The following is a 23,574-nucleotide window of genomic DNA, read 5'->3' as shown; positions in this document are numbered from 1 at the left end:
TTCTGTGTGAGAGAGACACACTCAGCCGACCGAGGAACAATTCTACTAGTCTACTGCAACCTTCCCCTCTTCAACTTCTACAGAGGTGAGTTTAGTATTCACTGGTCACTGCAAGACCTTTAATTCGGCCCGTGTCTCCATCTCTCGATTTTGTTACATACTACAGCACCTTTACATTTTTTCTAAATGCTAATAAAAGCCCATTTTAATGTGGGGACCTGGGGGCTTATGAATGTCCTAAATGGAATGTTCCAGTTCCAGCATGAGAACAGAGTGCTGGTTTGAATTGTTCTTTATTCCACACCATGATCTGGTTCATTTTATTCCACACTGTGATCTGGTTCAGTTTATTCCACACTGTGATCTGGTTCAGTTTATTCCACACTGTGATCTGGTTCAGTTTATTCCACACTGTGATCTGGTTCAGTTTATTCCACACCGTGATCTGGTTCAGTTTATTCCACACCGTGATCTGGTACAGTTTATTCCACACTGTGATCTGGTTCAGTTTATTCCACACTGTGATCTGGTTCAGTTAATTCCACTTCGTGATCTGGTTCAGTTTATTCCACACCGTGATCTGGTTCAGTTTATTCCACACTGTGATCTGGTTCAGTTTATTTCACACCGTGATCTGGTTCAGTTTATTCCACACCGTGATCTGGTTCAGTTTATTCCACACCGTGATCTGGTTCAGTTTATTCCACACTGTGATCTGGTTCAGAATCAGGATTATTTGATGCTTCTGCGTCGTTTTCTTTTCCTTTACTTTGGCATTTGGTTGTAAAATGCTGTTATACTATTAATGCAGGAGTCACGTTTGCACAAGTGTGTATATTTAATGCATGTACACACCACACTACATACAACTGTATGGGGACATTTTTGTAGTGCAAAGGCATGGCACAAAGTGGAAAAAATGATATAAAGCTGGTTATGATCTGACAGCATGACTACATTTGAAAAATGTCCTCAACAATAAAGAGAACTTGATGTATTGCTTAGTTAAAAAAAATGTTTTAATAATCAGCTCCTTATAACACACATTGTTGAAGAAAAGTTTCAAACTAAATCACACTGCGAGATTATAATGAAGTTCACTGTATTTTTTTGCACTTTGCACTATACAGTATATCTATGGTATAATCCATTGATTTATGGCTGAAAATAGTAATATCCTGCAGCATTTCCACAACAAATAGGCACAGTCCCAAAGAACATCTATAAAAACCTGTGGTGATGTTGTTTCTACAGAATTGACGTTTGTGTGCACTCTAAAAAAAAATGCTGGGTTGTTTGGTTGACAGAAATGCTGTTTGGTTGACATAAACCCCAAACCTGTCTCCTGGACCAGCACAGCACACGCCCATGGCATAATGACTCCATTCTCAAATAGGTGTTTGTGCCACAAAGCTGCATGACGTATGCTGTGCCATACTAACATTTTATGAAAACAACCATTGTCTATTGAATTATTAAAACTCTTGCATACTCATTTCAATAAAACCCGCCCCCCTCCTCCCAACCTATAATAAACAGGCTGTGAAAGTAAAGACCCTCAGGGGGGGTCGTTGGGTGAGGGGATCTTTATCTTAATGCTGCTTTATCAAATCAAATGTTATTTGTCACATGCGCCAAATACAACCTTACAGTGAAATGCTTACTTACAAGCCCTAAACAAACCATGTAGTTTTAAGAAAAAATACATAAAAAAACAATAAATAAAAGTAACAAATAATTAAAGAGCAGCAGTAAAATAACAATAGCGAAGCTATATGAAAGGGGGTACAGAGTCAATGTGTGGGGGGGGCACCAGTGAGTAGGTAATTGAGGTAATATGTACATGTAGGTAGAGTTATTAAAGTGACTATGCACAGATAATAACAGAGAGTAGCAGCAGCGTAAATAGTGTGGGTAGCCATTTGATTAGATGTTCAGGAGTCTTATGGCTTGGGGGTAGAAGCTGTTTAGAAGCCCCTTGAACCTAGACTTGGCGCTCCGGTACAGCTTGCCGTGTGGTAGCAGACAGAACAGTTTATGACTAGGGTGGCTGGAGTCTTTGACAATTTTTCGGGTCTTCCTCTGACACCGCCTGGTATAGAGGTCCTGGATGGCTGGAAGCTTGGCCCCAGTGATGTACTGGGCCGTACGCACTACCCTCTATAGTGTCTTGCAGTCGGAGGCCGAGCAGTTGCCATACCAGGTAGTGATGCAACCAGTCAGGATGCTCTCGATGGTGCAGTTGTAGAACCTTTTGAGGATCTGAGAACTCATGCCAAATCTTTTCAGTCTCCTGAGGGGGAATAGGTTTTGTCGTGCCCTCTTCACGACTGTCTTGGTGTGCTTGGACCATGTTAGTTTGTTGGTGATGTGGACACCAAGGAACTTGAAGCTCTCAACCTGCTCCACTACAGGCCCGTCGATGAGAATGGGGACGTGCTCGGTCATCCTTTTCCTGTCGTCCACAATCATCTCCTTGTCTTGATGTCGTTGAGGGAGAGGTTGTTGTCTTGGCACCACATGGCCAGATCTCTGACTTCCTCCCTATAGGCTTTCTCGTCATTGTCGGTGATTAGGCGTGCCACTGTTGTGTCATCGGCAAACTTATGGATGGTGTTGGAGTCGTGCCTGGATGTGCAGTCATGAGTGAACAGGGAGTACAGGAGGTCACTGAGCACGCACCCCTGTGGGGCCCCCGTGTTGAGGATCAGCGTGGTGGATGTGTTGTCACCTACCCTTACCACCTGGGGTCGGCTCGTCAGGAAGTCCAGCATCCAGTTGCAGAGGGAGGTGTTTAGTCCCAGGGTCCTTAGCTTAGTGATGAGCTTTGTGGGCACTATGGTGTTAAATGCTGAGCTGTAGTCAACAAATAGCATTCTCACATAGGTGTTCCTTTTGTCCAGGTGTGAAAGCGCAGTGTGGAGTGCAATAGAGATTGCATCATCTGTGGATGATCGACTTACAGTATGTGTCCAGAGACTTAATTTACTTCCATGGTTTTGATGTTAGTCCCTATTAGATGGAAGCTTGTGGCTCAATGGAGTTTGAACTAAGCCAACATTAGTAACTTTGCACCACTGCTTGTAGTTTATGATGGGGTCTAATAGCTTGTAGTTTATGATGGGGTCTAATAGCTTGTAGTTTTATGATGGGGTCTAATAGCTTGTAGTTTATGATGGGGTCTAATAGCTTGTAGTTTATGATGGGGTCTAATAGCTTGTTGTTTATGATGGGGTCTAATATCTTGTAGTTTATGATGGGGTCTAATAGCTTGTAGTTTATGATGGGGTCTAATAGCTTGTAGTTTATGATGGGGTCTAATAGCTTGTAGTTTATGATCGGGTCTAATAGCTTGTAGTTTATGATGGGGTCTAATAGCTTGTAGTTTATGATGGGGTCTAACAGCTTGTAGTTTATGATGGGGTCTAATAGCTTGTCGTTTTATGACTGCTGGACCTGCGCTAAATGCAAAGCCCATTTCGTGAACTGCCAGGTTTGGACTTGGATACAGAGTATATAGTTTGTTCATTTATATTATAACCGCCTACTTACTATTATTACCTCCTACTTTTAAATCTGTTCCATAATATTACTTAAGTTTACCACAAATCCTGGCATATTTTTATTGGTGCATAGTCTTTTTCACTACATGTCCAAATGATCAAAATGACCCACCGCAAATGGAATGGTTTTACTTTTTTTAAATGAATCCAACATGTTGATTCTAAACAAAGAAATGTGATGACATCACTGTTGTCACCCCCAGCTGACACAAAATCAGGGATGATTCAAGTTTAGAATTCCTTGATGGTTAACAACCATTCTTTCGATTTCATTTGTTCAGCTGAACTGCACAGTTTAATGGCACTCAGAATAACACAACGCCAAAACAAACAACACAAAAATGTTTGACTTTGCCAACCGCTTTTTGGAATTGTTTTATTTATACAGCACATAAATAAACAACAAGACAAAAACAAACACAGGCTCCTCTCAGTGAAGCCACAAAGCATTTAATACCTAAGTTTGCTGATCTAGTCACTGATATGCAAATATGTTTTATATATATATATACACGTGGCTTGTGTTAAAGTTTGCGTGTGTCTCGTCCAGCTCCGTACTCACGTTCACTACTGCTGCCATAACTCAATGTGAAACAGATGGTTGTCGGAACAGTTAATCCCTTAGCATCCACAGTACAACTGTCCTCTCAAAGGGTTAGCTGAATATGAATGGAGTTGTCAGTGATATGCTACCATGGATGGAATTCAGGACCGGTGTTCATTAAGCGTCTCAGATTGCTGATCTGGGATCAGATCCCCTCCTGCCCATTTAATATTATTCTTTATGAACTTCTGAACTTCTGAACTGTTCTGCGGTATATTATAACATTATCACTCTGTCTGTCTGTCTGCCTGCCTGTCTGCCTGTGTGTCTGCCTGTCTGTCTGTTCGTCCATCTGAATGTGTCCCAGGCCTGTGAGGTGACATTTCAGCGCTAGTACCATGTCTAACCCGGAGCCCGCAGCCCAGCCACCACCCCAGGTGTCCCACCGCGGCCGCAGCGCCGCCCCCATCGCCAGCTCCAATGCAGAGGGGGAGGAGGTGCCTGAGTTCGATTCCTTTGGCATAATTGGACCCCGAGGACCTCCTCCACTCAGGGGTGAGGAGGAGAATGAGCTTGTGTGTGTTAATGTGTGTGTGTGTTTAATGTGTGTGTGTGTGTGTGTGTGTGTGTGTGTGTGTGTGTGTGTGTGTGTGTGTGTGTGTGTGTGTGTGTGTGTGTGAGGAGGATAAGGAGGCACTGTGTGTGTGCCCCCTCAGATGTGTGCGGTTTTAAAACAAATACTATAGCCACCTAGCAATTTTATGAAGTTTGCTTTAGCTAGCCCAGATAGGTTCCCATTCTCCCAATCTCCTAACTAGCTACCAAGATGACATTTCAGGCTATCAATAAAATTGGAGTAGCTAGCTTGTTTAACTATCTTAGCTGGCATGCCTGCTGACAAGGTTGGTAGACTTTAGAGAAGCAAGCAATAAATAAATGTACTGAACAAGACTCAAATTCCTTTCAATATTTTACCCAGATTTTAGCAGAGATGCAGAAAACCCTTTTCTTTTTTATATATTATATATATATTTTAAAAGAACCAGCAGTAAGGAGGACACAGACAGCACAAGAAGTATGCATAGATATGCTGAAATATATACATATTATTTACTTAAAATGAAGCATAACGATTATGGCTCTAGATTACAGGAAAGAGCTGTTTCAGGTGTTTGATGCAAAATTCTCAAATTTATGGACGTGGGGGGGCATAGCCCCACATTCGGACCACTTCGAACAATACTTCCCACTCTTAATGTGGGGTCTTAATTTTAGTAAATTTGCTACTGCAAGAAAATAATCCTGCAGCAACAGGAAATGTGAATTATGTGGATTATAAGTAATTGACATTTTGGAAATGACAAACTTTCAGAAGCCATTTTAAATCTCAAATACACTTCAATCGATTACAGGCTTAACTGAATGACAACAAAGATTGAATAGTTTGGGGTATGGCCTCGTCTCACAGGAATGCTCCTTGGAGCCAGATAATGATGACAGGTTGCCCTATGCTAGTGAATCAACATGAACACTCCCATATAAATACCTGCTATGCTTATGAGGTAACATTATAAACGCTACCACATTTGACATTTCCCACATTGCATCCTGCGTCTGTGTTTCAACTGTATCCCATATAGCTATAAATGTAGGGCCCAGAGTTTTCCATGACCACCTAACTTGACCAGGAAAAACTCAGGGCCCAAGTTATTATGACAAGAGTCAGTAATTCCAGTCTTCTTCAAGTCTCTCCTCTTCCCTTATACACTTATATATTCTCTCCCTCTCTCCGTCCATCCCCTCTATCTCTCTCTCCTGCCCTCTCTCCTGCCCCCCTCTCCCACCCCCTCTCTCTCCCCGCCCCCTCTCTCTCTCTCTCTCCTGCTCTCTCTCTCCTCCGCTCTCCCCCCCCTCTCTCTCTCTCTCTCTCTCTCTCTCACCCGCTCTCCCGCTTCTCTCTCTCTCTCACCCGTTCTCCCGCCCCTCTCTCCCTTCCCCTCGCTCTCACTCCCGCCACCTCTCTCCCGCTCTCCTGCACCCTTTCTCTCTCTCTCTTGCCCATCTCTCTCTCTCTTTCCCATCTCTCTCTCACTCTCCCTCTCTCGCTCCCTCCCTCCCCTTCTCCCTCCCTCCAGAGTTCTTGGACATCTGGGACGTGAACATGCTGCAGAGGCCAGATGAGGTCAATACGCCACAGCACAGCACACACCTGTATGCCAGTGACCACCTCATCGTCCGTAGGGGCCAGGAGTTCCAGCTCAAGGTGACCTTTGACCGTCCTTACAAACCCTCCGATGATCAGTTTGCTGTGGAGTTCGTCATTGGTGAGATAAATAAACCCCCACCTAAAAAGCTTCCCAGAATCAAAAACATCTCACTCTGTATGCATAGTTACTAGTTTAGAAGCGGTTCAAAAGTAATGTCATGAAATAAATATACACTGTTAAATGCTCCTGCAGTTTTTAATCTAACAGCTTGAAACATAATCAAACTAAGGAGGGATTCAACAGTGTGCATGTAGTACTGTATTTATCTTTCTTTCTTGAATCAGTGGTTAGGTCTACCATAGCTCTCGTCCAGGGTTTACCGTAGCTCTAGTCCAGGGTGTTACCATAGCTCTAGTCCAGGGTGTTACCGTAGCTCTAGTCCAGGGTAATACCCTAGCTCTTGTCCAGGGTGTTACCATATCTCTAGTCCAGGGTGTTACCATGGCTCTAGCCCAGGGTGTTACCATGGCTCTAGTCCAGGGTGTTACCATGGCTCTAGTCCAGGGTGTTACCATGTCTCTAGTCCAGGGTAATACACTAGCTCTTGTCCAGGGTGTTACCATATCTCTAGTCCAGGGTGTTACCATGGCTCTAGTCCAGGGTGTTACCATGGCTCTAGTCCAGGGTGTTACCACATCTCTAGTCCAGGGTGTTACCACATCTCTAGTCCAGGGTGTTAACATAGCTTAATGGGAAGGCTCGGTGTAAGGTGAAGTTGCTGATCTGGGGTCAGTTTTGCATACTCCCCACTAATGGTTAAAGGTCCAATGGGTAACAATGAAGTACCATGCTATGATTGTTTTCAATTAAAATGGTAAAAAAATCATACAAAATAGCTTCTCAGCAAAGAGTAATTTCTCAAACAAGAATTTTGCTAGAACTGTCTGGGAGTGGTCTGAGTGGGGAGGGGAAAACTGAAAATGAGCTGTTATTGGTAGAGAGGTTTGCAACTCTCTTTCTTAGTGGTCTATTAACTCATTTACCACATGGTGATGCTGCCATGGAAAGCCAAAACCCCATCCCAGCAAAACAGGCAGAAATTTAAAACATTTTCAAACAGTTCTTACACTAAAAGGACATTATCATAATTTTCACAATTTCACAGTATTATTCCAACCTCATAGCATAAAATGCAATAAAATCTCGTTTGTGACTGCATTGGGCCTTTAAGGTTACAATTGGGGAAGGGGGAGCTGATCCTAGATGAAACTTCACCCCGGGAGCAGAAGTCTCAGTGTTAGCAAGCTAGCAAGACATGTCATTCCTCTTGTTCCACCAATCCACCAGGGGGCAGTCCCCAGTTCAGTAAGGGCACCTACATCCCCGTGTCTGTGGCCAAGGACCGCCAGAGCCCGTGGGCTGGCCGGGTGGTGGACAGCACCGACAACGTAGTCACAGTGGGCATCACCCCCGCGCCAGACTGCATTGTGGGAAAGTGGCGCACGTACGTGGCGGTGGTGACGCCTTACGGAATCCGCAGGACCAGGAGGGACGAGAGTCGAGACCTCTACGTTCTCTTCAACGCCTGGGCAACAGGTCTGTGATCGACACTGACTGATGACAGCTATTCCACTAGTCTGGTCCCACGTCAGTTGTTTGTGCTGATTGATTAATTGATTGATTGATCAAGCTACCTCTATCTTGTTTAAAAACATACAGTTGAAGTCGGAAGTTTACATACACCTTACCCAAATACATTTAAACTCAGTTTTTCACAATTCCTGACATTTAATCCCAGTAAAAATTCCCTGTTTTAGGTCAGTTAGGATCACCACTTTATTTTAAGAATGTGAAATGTCAGGATAATAGTAGAGAGAATAATTTATGTCAGATTTGATTTCTTTCATCACCTTCCCTGCGGGTCAGAAGTTTACATACACTCAATAAGTATTTGGTAGCATTGTCTTTAAATGTTTAACTTGGGTCAAACACAAGCTTCCCACAATACGTTGGGTGAATTTTGGCCCATTCCTCCTGACAGAGCTGATGTAACTGAGTGAGGTTTGTAGGCCTCCTTGCTCACACACAGTTTTTCAGTTCTGCCCACAAATGTTCTATAGGATTGAGGTCAGGGCTTTGTGATGGCCACTCCAATTCCTTGAATTTGTTGTCCTTAAGCCATTTTGCCACAACTTTGAAAGTATGCTTGGGGTGGCAGGTAGCCTAGTGGTTAGAGTGTTGGACTAGTAACCGAAAGGTTGCAAGATTGAATCCCTGAGCTGACAAGGTAAAAATATGTTGTTCTTCCCCTGAACAAGGCATTTAACCCACTGTTCCTAGGCCATCATTGAAAATAAGAATTTGTTCTTTACTGACTTGCCTAGTTAAATAAAGGTAAAATATGCTTGGGGTCATTGTCCATTTGGAAGACCCATTTGCGGCCAAGCTTTAACTTCCTGACTGATGTCTTGAGTTGTTTCTTCAATATATCCACATAATTTTCTTCCGTCATGATAACATCTATTTTGTTAAGTGCAGCAGTCCCTCCTGCAGCAAAGCATCCCCAAAACATGATGCTGCCACCCCAGTGCTTCATGGTTGGGATTTTGTTCTTCAGCTTACAAGCCTCCCCCTTTTTCCTCCAAACATAATGATGGTCATTATGGCCAAACAGTTATATTTTTGTTTCATCAGACCGGAGGACATTTCTCCAAAAAGTACGATCTTTGTCTTCATGTGCAGTTGCAAACCATAGTCTGGCTTTTTTTATGGTAGTTTTGGAGTAGTGGCATGTTCCTTGCTGAGCAGCCTTTCAGGTTATGTTGATATAGGACTCATTTTTCTGTGGATATCGATACTTTTGTACCTGTTTCCTCCAGCATCTTCCCAAGGTCCTTTGCTGTTGTTCTGGGATTGATTTGCATTTTTCGCACCGAAGTACATTCATCTCCAGGAGACAGAACGCGTCTACTTCCTGTGCGGTATGATGGCTGCGTGGTCCCATGGTGTTTATACTTGCGTACTATTGTTTGTACAGATGAACGTGGTACCTTCAGGCACTTGGATATTGCTCCCAAGGATGAACCAGACTTGTGGAGGTCTACAATTTCTTTTCTGAGGTCTTGGCTGATTTCTTTTGATTTCCCCATGATGTCAAGCAAAGAGGCACTGAGTTTGAAGGTGGGCCTTGAAATACATCCAAAGGTACACCTCCAATGGACTCAAATGATGTCAATTAGCCTATCAGAAGCTTCTAAAGCTATGACATAATTTTCTGGAATTTTGCCAGTTGTTTAAAGGCACAGTCAACAGTGTATGTAGACTTCTGACCCACTGGAATTGTGATACAGTGAATTATAAGTGCAATAATCTGTCTGTAAACAATTGTTGGAAAAATTACTTGTGTCATGCACGAAGTAGATGTCCTAACCGACTTGCCAAAACTATAGTTTGTTAACAAGAAATTTGTGGAGTGGTTGAAAAACAAGTTTTAATGACTCCAACCTAAGTGCATGTAAACTTCCGACTTCAACTATACATTCTGAACATAGAATTTTGAATTCCATTCTAAAGTTCTGTTTTCCTTCCATCAGGTGATTCTGTGTTCCTGGATGATGCCGATGAGAGGGAGGAGTGTGTTCTCAACGAGGTGGGGGTCATCTACCACGGGGCATATGACGACATGTCTGAGCGGCCCTGGAACTTTGGTCAGGTACACATCATTTTACATTGTTTGGACAATCATTTCAAAACACAATTTCATAGTGTATGTCTGTTAATAAAGCCCAAGAAGCCATGCTGTGTTGTGAATATAGTCACAGATAAATTGGGTTGGTTGGCCCGACGTGCAACAGAGAATTCCCACACATTTCCACACAAGATGTTTTCCACGCATGTATTACTTTGAATACAAAGACTGACCATAAAATCCTCAGACGCATATTTACAAGTTAATCCTCAATTTTAAACGTTGCTTGTTGCAGTTTGACTATGGGGTGCTGGATGCCTGTCTGTTCATCATGGATAAAGCTGCCATGCCCATCACCAATCGGGGCGACGCCATCAAAGTAGCCCGGAAGGCCTCCGCCATGGTGAGGGTTACGTGGTTACCACCAGTCAATACAATACAGAGAACCCATTCAGATAACATTCTTACAACCTTTTCACATAGTACAAGTAAAACTCAATGGAGAAATGAAAAAGACATATTAGAAGACAGATTTGAACAGAAGAGAGATTTGTACGGAAGAGAGAGTTGTACAGAACAGAGATTTGTACTGAAGACAGATTTGTACAGAAGAGAGGGATTCCCTATAAAGGGAATTGGGTGCCATTTCAGACTCAAACTACAGCATATTTACCTCTCTTTCTCCCAGCTGAACTCTCATGACGACGATGGGGTGCTGGTGGGGAACTGGAGTGGTGATTACACCTACGGAGTGGCACCCACCTCCTGGACAGGAAGCACTGAGATCCTCCTCAACTACTCCAGCAGCAAGACACCCGTCTGCTACGCCCAGTGCTGGGTCTATGCTGCCGTCTTCAACACCTGTGAGACTCGCAACACCACCGTTCATCCCTTAGTACAGTGTTTTCCAAGACATTCATGCTAAGGTATCCTGGTCCTGGGGACCCAAAAGGGTGCACATTTTTGGTTTTGCAACTAGCACTAACACACCTGATTCTAATCAAAGGCTTGATGATGAGATGATTAGTGGAATCAGCTGTTTTAGTACTCGATCAAAAACTAAAATGTCCACCGCTTTGGGTCCCCAGGACCAGGATTTGGAGACATTGCCTTAGTATGAATTGCTATACCACCCATTATTAGAGAATGAAGAGTGTTAGAATAGGGTTGGGGTTCAGTAGTAGTCTATGGTTTGGAGTGACAAGCTGCTGCTGTTTAGTTTATTGTAACAAACATAATTGAAATAACTTATTCCCCTCTTTGATGTGCAGAATTCCTTATATTTCTTTTCTATTTGCTGATGAAATCATTTTCCTTCCCTTCCCACTCTCCAGTCCTGCGCTGTCTGGGCATCCCCGCCAGGGTTGTCACCAACTTCTTCTCTGCCCACGACAACGACGGCAACCTGAAGACTGATGTTATCCTGGATGAGAATGGCAGAATTGACAAGCACCGCACCAAGGACTCCATCTGGTAGAACTGATTCAGAGTGACAGACGACAATTGAAATCATTTGACAATCAGTGTTATTGAATGTAACATCATATTCTGTGTAACAATTGATAGTTTGGAAAATAATCTTGATTTTTAATGCTGGTAACCCGTTGTATAAAAGCAATAATACACTTGAGGCCATGTGTTATGGCATTTTATCATGGCTGTGGTGGTCTAGCTGCTGCTTTTGCAACAGCTAATGGGGATCCCAATAAAATAACATAGCCTCGTGGCTATGACCACATCACAGTCATGATAAAATGTCATAACACACCGCCTCATGTATTATTGCTTAATTAAGTAGTTCATTACCACGTTTCTGCGCTGAACTAGCTTGAATATTTGCTTAATGAACACTACAACTCCCTTCAGCCAGCATCCCACATAGTTCAACTTTTTTGTTGTGAACTATTGTAAATGGAAGAAAGTAACTCTCCCAAAAAACAACATTTTGGTGAATCGCTCAACACTACTTCATTTGGTAGAACTGATTCAATGACAGACAATGCTTGAAATCACCTTCTGATTTGAATTGACCATTTAAAAACACACTGCATTTAAAGAGTACATACACTGCATTTAAAGAGTACATACACTGCATTTAAAGACTACATGCACTGCATTTGAAGGCTACATACACTGCATTTACAATCATTGGATGTCACAGTGAAATTATGGGATGGTTATGTTGCCATAGGAACTACCATTGCTGGAACGAGTGCTACATGAGCAGGCCAGACCTTCCTCAAGGGTTTGGGGGCTGGCAGGCTGTGGATGCTACACCCCAGGAGACCAGCGATGGTGAGATGCGCACACACACACATGCGCGTGTACACTTTTACTGATCTTGCTGACCATGTTTAAGAGGTAGTAACTATGTTATACTGTACTAATATGTATTTGTAATAAAATACCTAATGTGTCTTTCCATAGGGATGTACAGGTGTGGTCCTGCATCTGTCCAGGCCATCAAACACGGACAGATCTGCTTCCCGTTCGACGCATCATTCCTGTTTGCTGAGGTAAAGACTACAACGACGAGCCATCCTAGTGGAGCAGGGCACTAACTGCACAGGACAGTATACAAAATGTTACAACCCTTACTGACCACTTACCAAGAAAGCTAATTTAAAGTTTGAATTAGTGAACTGATAGTCTAACAGTGAATATACAGTAACTATACATAGGGGGGTTATTACTATGGTAATATATATGGTTATATATATATACAGTGGGGCAAAAAAGTATTTAGTCAGCCACCAATTGTGCAAGTTCTCCCACTTAAAAAGATGAGAGAGGCCTGTAATTTTCATCATAGGTACACTTCAACTATGACAGACAAAATGAGAAAAAAATCCAGAAAATCACATTGTAGGATTTTTAATGAATTTATTTGCAAATTATGGTGGAAAATAAGTATTTGGTCACCTACAAACAAGCAAGATTTCTGGCTCTCACAGACCTGTAACTTCTTCTTTAAGAATCCCCTCTGTCCTCCACTCGTTGCCTGTATTAATGGCACATGTTTGAACTTGTTATCAGTATAAAATACAGCTGTCCACAACCTCAAACAGTCACACTCCAAACTCCACTATGGCCAAGACCAAAGAGCTGTCAAAGGACACCAGAAACAAAATTGTAGACCTGCACCAGGCTGGGAAGACTGAATCTGCAATAGGTAAGCAGCTTGGTTTGAAGAAATCAACTGTGGGAGCAATTATTAGGAAATGGAAGACATACAAGCCCACTGATAATCTCCCTCGATCTGGGGCTCCACGCAAGATCTCACCCCGTGGGGTCAAAATGATCACAAGAACGGTGAGCAAAAATCCCAGGACCACATGGGGGGACCTAGTGAATGACCTGCAGAGAGCTAGGACCAAAGTAACAAAGCCTACCATCAGTAACACACTAAGCTACCAGGGACTCAAATCCTGCAGTGCCAGACGTGTCCCCCTGCTTAAGCCAGTACATGTCCAGGCCCGTCTGAAGTTTTCTAGAGAGCATTTGGATGATCCAGAAGAAGATTGGGAGAATGTCATATGGTCAGATGAAACCAAAATAGACATTTTTGGTAAAAACTCAACTCGTCGTGTTTGGAGGACAAAGAACACCATACCTACTGTGAAGCATGGGGGTGGAAACATCATGTTTTGGGGCTGTTTTTCTGCAAAGGGACCAGGACGACTGATCCGTGTAAAGGAAAGAATGAATGGGGCCATGTATCGTGAGATTTTGAGTGAAAACCTCCATCAGCAAGGGCATTGAAGATGAAACGTGGCTGGGTCTTTCAGCATGACAATGATCCCAAACACACCGCCCGGGCAACAAAGGAGTGGCTTCGTAAGAAGCATTTCAAGGTCCTGGAGTGGCCTAGCCAGTCTCCAGATCTCAACACCATAGAAAATAATTTGGAGGGAGTTGAAAGTCCGTGTTGCCCAGCAACAGCCCCAAAACATCACTGCTCTAGAGGAGATCTGCATGGAGGAATGGGCCAAAATACCAGCAACAGTGTGTGAAAACCTTGCGAAGACTTACAGAAAACGTTTGACCTCTGTCATTGCCAACAAAGGGTAGATAACAAAGTATTGAGATAAACCTTTGTTATTGACCAAATACTTATTTTCCACCATAATTTGCAAATAAATTCATTAAAAATCCTACAATGTGATTTTCTGGATTTTTTCCCCTCATTTTGTCTGTCATAGTTGAAGTGAACCTATGATGAAAATTACAGGCCTCTCTCATCTTTTTAAGTGGGAAAACTTGCACAATTGGTGGCTGACTAAATACTTTTTTTGCCCCACTGTATATATATGGTAATACATATGGTTATGTATATGGTAATCAATCAATCAAATGTATTTATAAAGGCCTTACATCAGCTGATATATCAAAGTGCTGTACAGAAACCCAGCCTAAAACCCCAACCAGCAAGCAATGCAGGTGTAGAAGCATGGTGGCTAGGAAAAACTCTGTAGAAAGGCCAGAACCTAGGAAGAAACCTAGAGGGGAACCAGGCTATGAGGGGTGGCCAGTCCTCTTCTGGCTGTGCCAGGTGGAGATTATAACAGAACATGGCCAAGATGTTCAAATGTTCATTGATGACCTGCAGGGTCAAATAATAATAATCACAGTGGTTGTCGAGGGTGCAACATATAGATATATATATATATATGGTTATATATATGGTAATACATATGGTTATATATATGGAAATACATATGGTTATATATATGGTAATACATATGGTTATATATATGGTAATACATACAGTTTTATATATATATATGGTAATACATATGGTTTTATATATATATGGTAATACATATGGTTATATATATGGTAATACATATGGTTATATATATGGTAATACATATGGTTATATATATGGAAATGCATATGGTAATATTCAGTGCATTCAAAAAGTATTCAGACCCCTTGACATTTTCCACATTTTGTGATGTTACAGCTGTATTCTACACTGGATTAAATCTGGGGGGGTTTCTCATCAATCTACACACACTACCGCATAATGGGCAAATGTATAAAAAAGCAACAACTGAAATATCACATTTACATAAGTATCCAGACCCTTTACTCAGTACTTTGTTTAAGCACCTTTGGCAGAGATTACAGCCTTGAGTCTTCTTGGGTATGACACTACAAGCTTGGCACGCCTGTATTTGGGGAGTTTCTCACATTCTTCTCTGCAGATCCTCTCAAGCTCTGTCAGGTTGGATGGTGAGGCCTCTGGCTGGGCCACTCAAGAACATTCAGAGACTTCTCCCAAAGCCACTCCTGCATTGTCTTGGCTGTGTGCTTAGGGTCGTTGTCCTGTTGGAAGGTGAACCTTTGCCCCGGTCTGAGGTCCTGAGCATGTTTTCATCAAGGATCTCTCTGTACTTTGCTCCGTTCATCTTTCCCTCGATCCTGTCTCCCAGTCCCTGCCGTTTGAATTTAGATTTTTTTAAATTGAATCTTTATTTAACTAGGCAAGTCAGTTAAGAACAAAGTCTTATTTTACAATGATGGCCTACCCCGGGCCAAACCTACCCCTAACCTGGACAACGCTGGGCCAATTGTGCACCACCCCACAGCATGATGCTGCCACCACCATGCTTCACCGTAGGGATGGTGTCATGTTTCCTCCAGAAGTGACGCTTGGCATTCAGGCCAAATAGTTCAATCTTGGTTTCATCAGACCAGAGAATCTTGTTTCTCATGGTCTGAGAAGTCATTTAGGTGCCTTTTGGCAAACTCCAAACATACTGTCATGTTCCTTTTACTGAGGAGTGGCTTTCGTCTGGCCATTCTACCGTAAGGCCTGATTGATGGAGTGTTGCAGAGATGGTTGTCCTTCTGGAAGGTTCTCCCATCTCCACAGAGGAACTCTGGAGCTTTGTCAAAGTGACCATCGGGTTCTTGGTCACCTCCCTGACCAATGCCCTTCTTCCCCGATTGCTGAGTTTGGCCGGGCGGCCAGCTCTAGGAGTCATGGTGGTTCCAAACTTCTTCCATTTAAGAATGATGGAGGACACTGTGTTCTTGGGGACATTCAATGCTGCAGAAACGTTTTGGTACCCTTCCCCAGATCAGTGCCTCGACACAATCCTGTCTCAGAGCTCTAAGGACAATTCCTTTTACCTCATGGTTTGGTTTTTGCTCTGACATGAACTGTCAAATGTGGGACCTTATATAAACAGGTGTGTGCCTTTCCAAATCATGTCCAATCAATTGAATTTACCACAGGTGAACTCTATCAAAAGTTGTAGAAACATCTCAAGGATAATCGATGGAAGCAGGATGCACCTGAGCATGTACATGTGATATTTCAGGTTTTTCTTTTTTTGCAAAAAAATCTAACACCTGTTTTTGCTTCATCATTATGGGGTATTCTGTGTAGATTGATGAGGGGAAAAAATATTTAATAGATTTTAGAATAAGGCTGTAACATAACAAAATGTGGAAAAGGGGGTCTGAATATTTTCCGAATGCACTGTATATTACCATATATTACGTTATTACAATAATGACTAAATATATGACCAAATATATGACTAATTGACTAATGACTGGTTTTACATGATGAACATGTTCCATTCTTCCTGTTCTGTAGGTGAACAGTGATGTAGTGTTCTACTCACGGAACCCCAGAGATGGAACTCTGGAGCCGGTCAAGGTCAACAGCAGCCATGTTGGCAGGATGGTGGTGACCAAAGTGCCCGGCCAGGATGCTCGCCGTGACATCACTGATCAGTACAAGTTTCCTGAGGGTAGGAGAGGAGGGGTGGAGGGATGGAGGGAGAGTCACAGAGCAAACATTTAAAGCGACGGTTTCCCAGACACAGATTAAGCCTAGGACTAGGCTTTTTTTCTAGGTCCGGGATACCTGCGCAAAAAGTGTCAGTCTTTGTCAGTTCCTGCTTACTCCCGTGTCATAAAAAGTATTAACACCCTGCCATATCTGACTTTCCATCACGGGAATCTTACCCCCGTGGTGGTTAATTTCTTTACAATCAAATGAGGAGAGACAAACTTATCACACAAGTCAGAGTTATACTTAAACTAAATCTTTATTTCCCTAATAATAAGGGAACAAGTCAATACAACGCACACATATCATGTTAATTGATTGAGTAGAATCCCCTCCTCAGTAGAACACACACAGATCAGTGTTCTAACAACCCCTATTCTGCTGCATAAAACAACCATTTGATGCAATAACAGCATTATAACATAATCTTGTAATTTCTGTTCTGACACCCACTAAAGAAGGTAACAAAATGGAAAAACAAGGGGTTTTGTCTCTTTGCAAATGGGGTACCACCACTCTAGAAACTTCTGTGAGAGGCCTTATACTCTCTCCCTCTCGTCACATCAACAGGTAGTCCCGAGGAGCGCACGGTGGTGGAGAAGGCAGAGGAGTACGGCTGTCATCGTGAGAAGGCCACCCCTCCGGAGGCTGACGTGGAGCTGGACATGCCCCTGATGGAGGTGAGGGTGGGGGATGACTTTGAGCTGAAGCTGGAGTTCAACAACACGAGTGACCAGGCGCGTACCGTGGACGTGTACGTCAGTGGCAATGTGGTGTATTACACTGGAGTCACCAGCTCTGAGTTCCTCTTCAAAACACCTAGAGTGATTCTGGATCCCAAGAAAGGTAGGCGGGTTGAGGGAGGAGGAGGGGCTGAGGAGGGTGTGTGTATGTCCGTATGTGTTAACCGCTCTAGGGGGTGTGGGACGCTACCGTTCCACCTGGCCAACATCCAGTGAAATTGCAGAGCGCCAAATTCAAAAACAGAAATACTCATTATAAAAATTCATAAAACATATAAGTGTTACACATCGGTTTAAAGATGAACTTCTTGTTAATCCAAACACGGTGTCAGATTTCAAAAAGGCTTTACGGCAAAAGCCTACCATGTGATTATCTGAGAACAGCGCCCAGCAGACAAATCATTACAAACAGTTACCAGCCAAGTAGAGGAGTTACACAAGTCAGAAATAGTGATAGAACGAATCACTTACCTTTGATGATCTTCATATGTTTGCACTCACATGACACCCATTTACTCAATAAATGTTCATTTTGTACGATAAAGTCCCTCTTTATATCCAAAAACCTCAGTTTTGTTCACGCATTTTGTTCAGTAATCCACAGGCTCAAAGGCAGTCACAACAGACAGACGAAAAATCTGAAAAGTATCAGTAAAGTTCATAGAAACATGTCAAATGATATTTATAATCAATCCTCAGGTTGTTTTTAGTCATAATAGTCAATAACATTTCAACCGGACAATAGCTTCATCAATATTAAAGGAAAACAAGAAAAAAACAAGAAAGGCAGGACACTGCAGTGTCCACTCATTCAAAGAGGTTTTACACCCTCATTTTTCAGAATACAAGCCTGAAACAATTTCTAAAGACTGTTGACATCTAGTGGAAGCCATAGGAAGTGTAATTTGAGTCCTAAGTCAATGGATACTGTAATGGCATTCAATAGAAAACTACAAACATAAAAAAATCCCACCCCCTGGATGGATTTTTCTCAGGTTTTCGCCTGCCATATCAGTTCTGTTATACTCACAGACATTATTTAACCTTTTGTGACTAGGGGGCAGTATTTTCATTTTTGGAAAAATAACGTTCCCGTATAGTACACGGGATATTTTGTCAGGACAAGATGCTAGAATATGCATATACAGTAATTGACAGCTTAGGATAGAAAACAATATAAAGTTTCCAAAACTGTAAAAATATTGTCTGTGAGTACAACAGAACTGATATTGCAGGCGAAAGCCTGAGAAAAATCCAATCCGGAAGTGACTCATATTTTGAAAGCTCTGCGTTCCCATGCGTCCCTATTGAGCAGTGAATGGGCTATCAACCAGATTACTTTTTCTCCGTATTCCCCAAGGTGTCTACAGCATTGTGACGTAGTTTTACGCATTTATGTTGAAGAATACCCGTAAGCGGCTACATTGCGCAAGTGGTCACCTGATGGCTCTCAGAGTGATTCTCGCGTAAAATACAGAGGTAGTCATTATTCCAATCGGTCCTACTGAAAAACCAATTGTCCCGGTGGATATATTATCGAATAGATATTTGAAAAACACCTTGAGGATTGATGATAAACAACGTTTGCCATGTTTCTGTCGATATTATGGAACTAATTTGGAATATTTTTTGGCGTTTTCGTGACTGCAATTTCCAGTCAATTTCTCAGCCAAACGTGAACAACAAACGGAGCTATTTCGCCTACAAAAATATTATTTTTGGAAAAAAGGAACATTGGCTATCTAACTGGGAGTCTCGTGAGTGAAAACATCCGAAGCTCATCAAAGGTAAACGATTTAATTTGATTGCTTTTCTGATTTCCGTGACCAAGTTACCTGCTGCTAGCTGGACAAAATGCTATGCAAGGCTAACGATAAACTTACACAAATGCTTGTCTAGCTTCGGCTGTAAAGCATATTTTGAAAAACTGAGATGACCGGGTGATTAACAAAAGGCTAAGCTGTGTCTCAATATATTTCACTTATGATTTTCATGAATAGGAATATTTTCTAGGAATATTTATGTCTGCGTTATGCTAATTAGTGTCAGTCGATGATTACGCTCCCGGACCCGGGATGGGGAGTCATTAGAGGTTAACCGTTTTGGAAAATGTAGAGTGTTTTCTATCCAAATCTACAAATATATCTAATTATATGCATATCCTAACTTCTGGGCCTGAGTAGCAGGCAGTTTACTTTGGGCACGCTTTACATCCGGAGGTGAAAATAGTGGCCCCTACCCTAGTGAGGTTAAGGGGTGCATGTAAGATCAACATTCTCTAGTAGCAGCACTCTAGTTGCTCTACAATATTTCTTAAGCAGGTGCCCCAGAAAATACATGAAAATGAAAATAAAACTCATGGAGACAAAGCATATCCTAAGTCATCTCTGTGTTTTCCCAGCTGAGAAGCAGGTGATGGAGGTGCGTTCCCAGGACTACATGAGAAAGCTGGTGGAGCAGGCCAACCTCCACTTCATCGCCACCGGGAAGGTCAAGGAGACCGGACAGATCATCACCAGCATGAGGGTCGTCACCCTACACACCCCCAAACTCTCTGTAGAGGTAGGTAATATAATGCTACATTCCCCAAACTCTCTAGAGGTAGGTCATATAATGCTACATACCCCAAACTCTCTGTAGAGGTAGATCATATAATGCTACATTCCCCAAACTCTCTAGAGGTAGGTCATATAATGCTACATACCCCAAACTCTCTAGAGGTAGATCATATAATGCTACATACCCCAAACTCTCTAGAGGTAGATCATATAATGCTACATTCCCCAAACTCTCTAGAGGTAGGTCATATAATGCTACATACCCCAAACTCTCTGTAGAGGTAGATCATATAATGCTACATTCCCCAAACTCTCTAGAGGTAGGTCATATAATGCTACAATCCCCAAACTCTCTAGAGATAGGTAATATAATGCTACATACGTCAAACTCTCCATCCAACCAATGTTCAACAATTAATTTATATTGGATTAAATTACATTCAATAAAGAAAAGGTATTAATCCACATAGGGGACATTTTTGCTGACAGTCATCTGAGGCTGAGAATTTTTTGTTGTGACCTGACCTGGTTTGATGGACTTTTTCCTGGTCTGGTCACCTGGTGGTAACTTTGTGAACATCGTGGAAAGCACAACATGAATCAATTTGTACTGTATATAAAGTACACTGGATTTTACAAATATGCTGCATTTCTCGATCCTAGCTGGATCTTCACGGCTAGGGTCAGGACCGTTGTAATCTGTCATCCGCCTCCCTGTAGGTGTCTGGTCTGGCCAAGGTGAGTGAGGAGATGATGGTGACCGTGGAGTTCACAAACCCATTCAAGTTTAATCTGGAGGATGTGTATGTTCGTGTGGAGGGGCCAGCAGTCATGCCACCAAAGTATAAACATTACAGGTGAGCAGTGTATGTGTGTGTGTGGGTATCTGTGTGTGTGTGTGTTGTGTGTATATCAAATCAAACTTTATTTGTCATATGCGCTGAATACAACAAGTGTAGACCTTACCGTGAAATGCTTAGGTGGTGTACAGAGGCCCATTATCCGCAACCATCAGTCCTGTGTTTCAATGGCACGTTGTGTTGGCTAATCCAAGTTTATCATTTTACAAGGTTAATTGATCATTATAAAAACCTTTTGCAATTATGTTAGCGCAACTGAAAACTGTTGTCCTGATTAAAGAATCAATAAAATTGACCTTCGTTAGACTAGTTGAGTATCTGGAGCAAGAGCAAGAGCAAGAGGACAAGTACATTAGAGTGTCTAGTTTGAGAAACAGGTGCCTCACAAGTCCTCAACTGGCAGCTTCATTACATAGTTCCCGCAAAACACCAGTCTCAACATCAACCGTGAAGAGGTGACTCCGGGATGCTGGCCTTCTAGGCAGAGTTGCATAGAAAAAGCCATATCTCAGACTGGCCAATAAAAAGAAAAGATTAAGATGGGCAAAATAACACAGACACTGGACAGAGGACCTCTGCCTAGAAGGCCAGTATCCCGGAGTCACCTCTTCACTGTTGACGTTGAGGCTTGGCCCCCGTGCGTGCGGCCCCAGCCAAATCTTTTCAGTCTCGTGAGAAGAAAAAGGTTTTGTGCCCTCTTCACAATTGTCTTGCTTTGTTTGGACCATGATAGTTCATTGGTGACACGAACTAGTTCGTTGACACCAAGGAACTTGAAACTCTTGACCCGCTCCACTACAGCCCCGTTGATGTTAAGGGGGGGGCCTGTTGGGCCACCTTTTCCTGTAGTCCACGATCAGCTACTTCGTCTTGCTCACATTGAGGGAGAGGTTGTTGTCCTGGCACCACATTGACAGTTCTCTGACCTTCTCCCTATAGGCTGTCTCATCGTTGTCGGTGATCAGGCCTACCACTGTTGTGTCATCAGCAAACTTAATGATGGTGTTGGAGTCATGTTTGGCCATGCAGTCGTGGGTGAACAGGGAGAACAGGAGGGTACTAAGCATACACCCCTGAGGGGCCCCAGTGTTGAGGATCAATGTGGCAGATGTGTTGTTGCCTACCCTTACCACCTGGAGGCGGCCGATCAGGAAGTCCAGGATCCAGTTGCAGAGGGAGGTGTTTAGTCCCAGGGTCCTTAGCTTACGTGGGTGTGTGTATGTGTGCGCTTGTGTGGGATTGCACTCATGTACTGTATGTATGTTTCTATTCCAGTCTGATCACGGCAGGCTCGTCCCTGACGTGGACCGAGGGTGTCACCCCCCGTAGGGCGGGGCCAACTAAGCTGATGGCCAGTCTGGACTGTGCTGCCCTCAGACAGGTGTACGGACAGGCCCAGCTCACCGTCAAGCCCTGAGCAACACAGGAGACAACACATCTACAGCCCTGTTACAGCCTTGTTACAGCCCAACTAGCAACAGTTTAGAGATTAGGGTCTCTATTCAATCCGCATCTCGGAAATTCAGCTTTACTTCGTGATTAAAATTTAAAGGCAATGTTACCCTTTTAGTGGAGTCTGCAATCACGTTAAACGCTGCATGTCGGCTCAATCGGAAGTGACCTTATCGCGGAATCTATATCGCTTCAACAATACAGATTGAATAGAGCTCTAGGGTTGAATTGTTGCTTTTGTTAACTTTAGTACACTGATCATGTAGCTTCACAAAATATATATATTTTCTAACTCTGCAGCATTTACTGTAATTCAATGCAGTTGTCTTGTTTTCACATGACTTCTATAGCCTTCAAGTAAAAGACAACTACATCATACATGTAGCTACTATAACCCACTTACCAACTGTTTAGAGATGGGGTTGCTTTGTTGTTAAATATTAGTGAATGCATCTATGGTCATGTTGTTTCACAAAATAGAACTACAGTATGTAATGTAATGACGTTAAGGACAAGTTAAGTGTCATTGTTTTCTTTTTACTTTTGACTTCTAGCACAACATTTTTTATATCACCCAAATAAAATAATACACGATGGTTTGGAAATATTCTGTGCACTTCTATCTGTAAAACAGTGATGTACACATGTAAATGAAGCAACAAAGTGATTCATCATAGTGTAAAGTGAAGTTTTATGATGGGAGGCAAAGTGAAAGATCCTTTACAAACTCTAGCAACTAGAAAAACTAAATTAACAATAGCTGGAGAGAGGCCCTTTCTATCATTCTGGATCAACTCAGTGATTAATAATTTTATGACATGATGTTTCATTTGCCCGTAACTCCAAAAGGAAAGCGGAACAATGCTACAAGAAAGGAAGTAACAGACTGGATGATTGAATTGTGGGGCATGAACTCAGTAGACCAAGCAAAGGCTCTTATGGAGAAGAAATTATGCTTTGATAACTTTAGTCATGAACACAAGCTATATGTTTGAAAGAGACATCGAGTTTAAAAAGGAATCATTTTTCCACATTCACAATCCATGGTGGACAATTACCATAAAAAAGTTTTACGGTACAAATGGTGTATTATTCCCCTCTACATGATGTTCCCCTCTACATGACCATTTTGTGTAAATGTTGTAATG

General features: G+C 42.5%; 1 protein-coding gene across 1 annotated transcript; it reads left to right on the top strand.

Annotated features, from left to right (window-relative positions):
• LOC112261032 (coagulation factor XIII A chain) lies at positions 1 to 23,025 on the top strand. Its single transcript, XM_024436391.1, has 15 exons — positions 1 to 85; positions 4,475 to 4,662; positions 6,243 to 6,431; positions 7,662 to 7,910; positions 9,908 to 10,026; positions 10,298 to 10,405; positions 10,691 to 10,865; positions 11,337 to 11,475; positions 12,194 to 12,297; positions 12,430 to 12,518; positions 16,616 to 16,772; positions 17,384 to 17,659; positions 19,958 to 20,118; positions 20,835 to 20,971; positions 22,250 to 23,025. The coding sequence occupies exons 2-15, from the start codon at positions 4,506 to 4,508 to the stop codon at positions 22,389 to 22,391; spliced, it is 2,202 nt and encodes a 733-aa protein (XP_024292159.1). The 5' UTR covers positions 1 to 85; positions 4,475 to 4,505; the 3' UTR covers positions 22,392 to 23,025.
• Positions 23,026 to 23,574: the final 549 nt, after the last annotated feature.

This window comes from Oncorhynchus tshawytscha, linkage group LG10 (assembly GCF_018296145.1).
Source record: "Oncorhynchus tshawytscha isolate Ot180627B linkage group LG10, Otsh_v2.0, whole genome shotgun sequence".
Lineage (NCBI taxonomy): Eukaryota > Metazoa > Chordata > Actinopteri > Salmoniformes > Salmonidae > Oncorhynchus > Oncorhynchus tshawytscha.
The sequence above is the reverse complement of the archived record's forward strand: the minus strand, read 5'-3'. Positions and strand labels throughout refer to the sequence as shown.

Bases quoted from the DNA above. Each gene is read 5' to 3' on its own strand.
- LOC112261032 (XM_024436391.1), top strand. From the start codon at position 4,506: ATGTCTAACCCGGAGCCCGCAGCCCAGCCACCACCCCAGGTGTCCCAC. The intron at 11,476-12,193 runs GTAGAACTGATT...ATGTTGCCATAG, and splicing joins CGCACCAAGGACTCCATCTG to GAACTACCATTGCTGGAACG. The intron at 20,119-20,834 runs GTAGGTAATATA...GCCTCCCTGTAG, and splicing joins CCCCCAAACTCTCTGTAGAG to GTGTCTGGTCTGGCCAAGGT.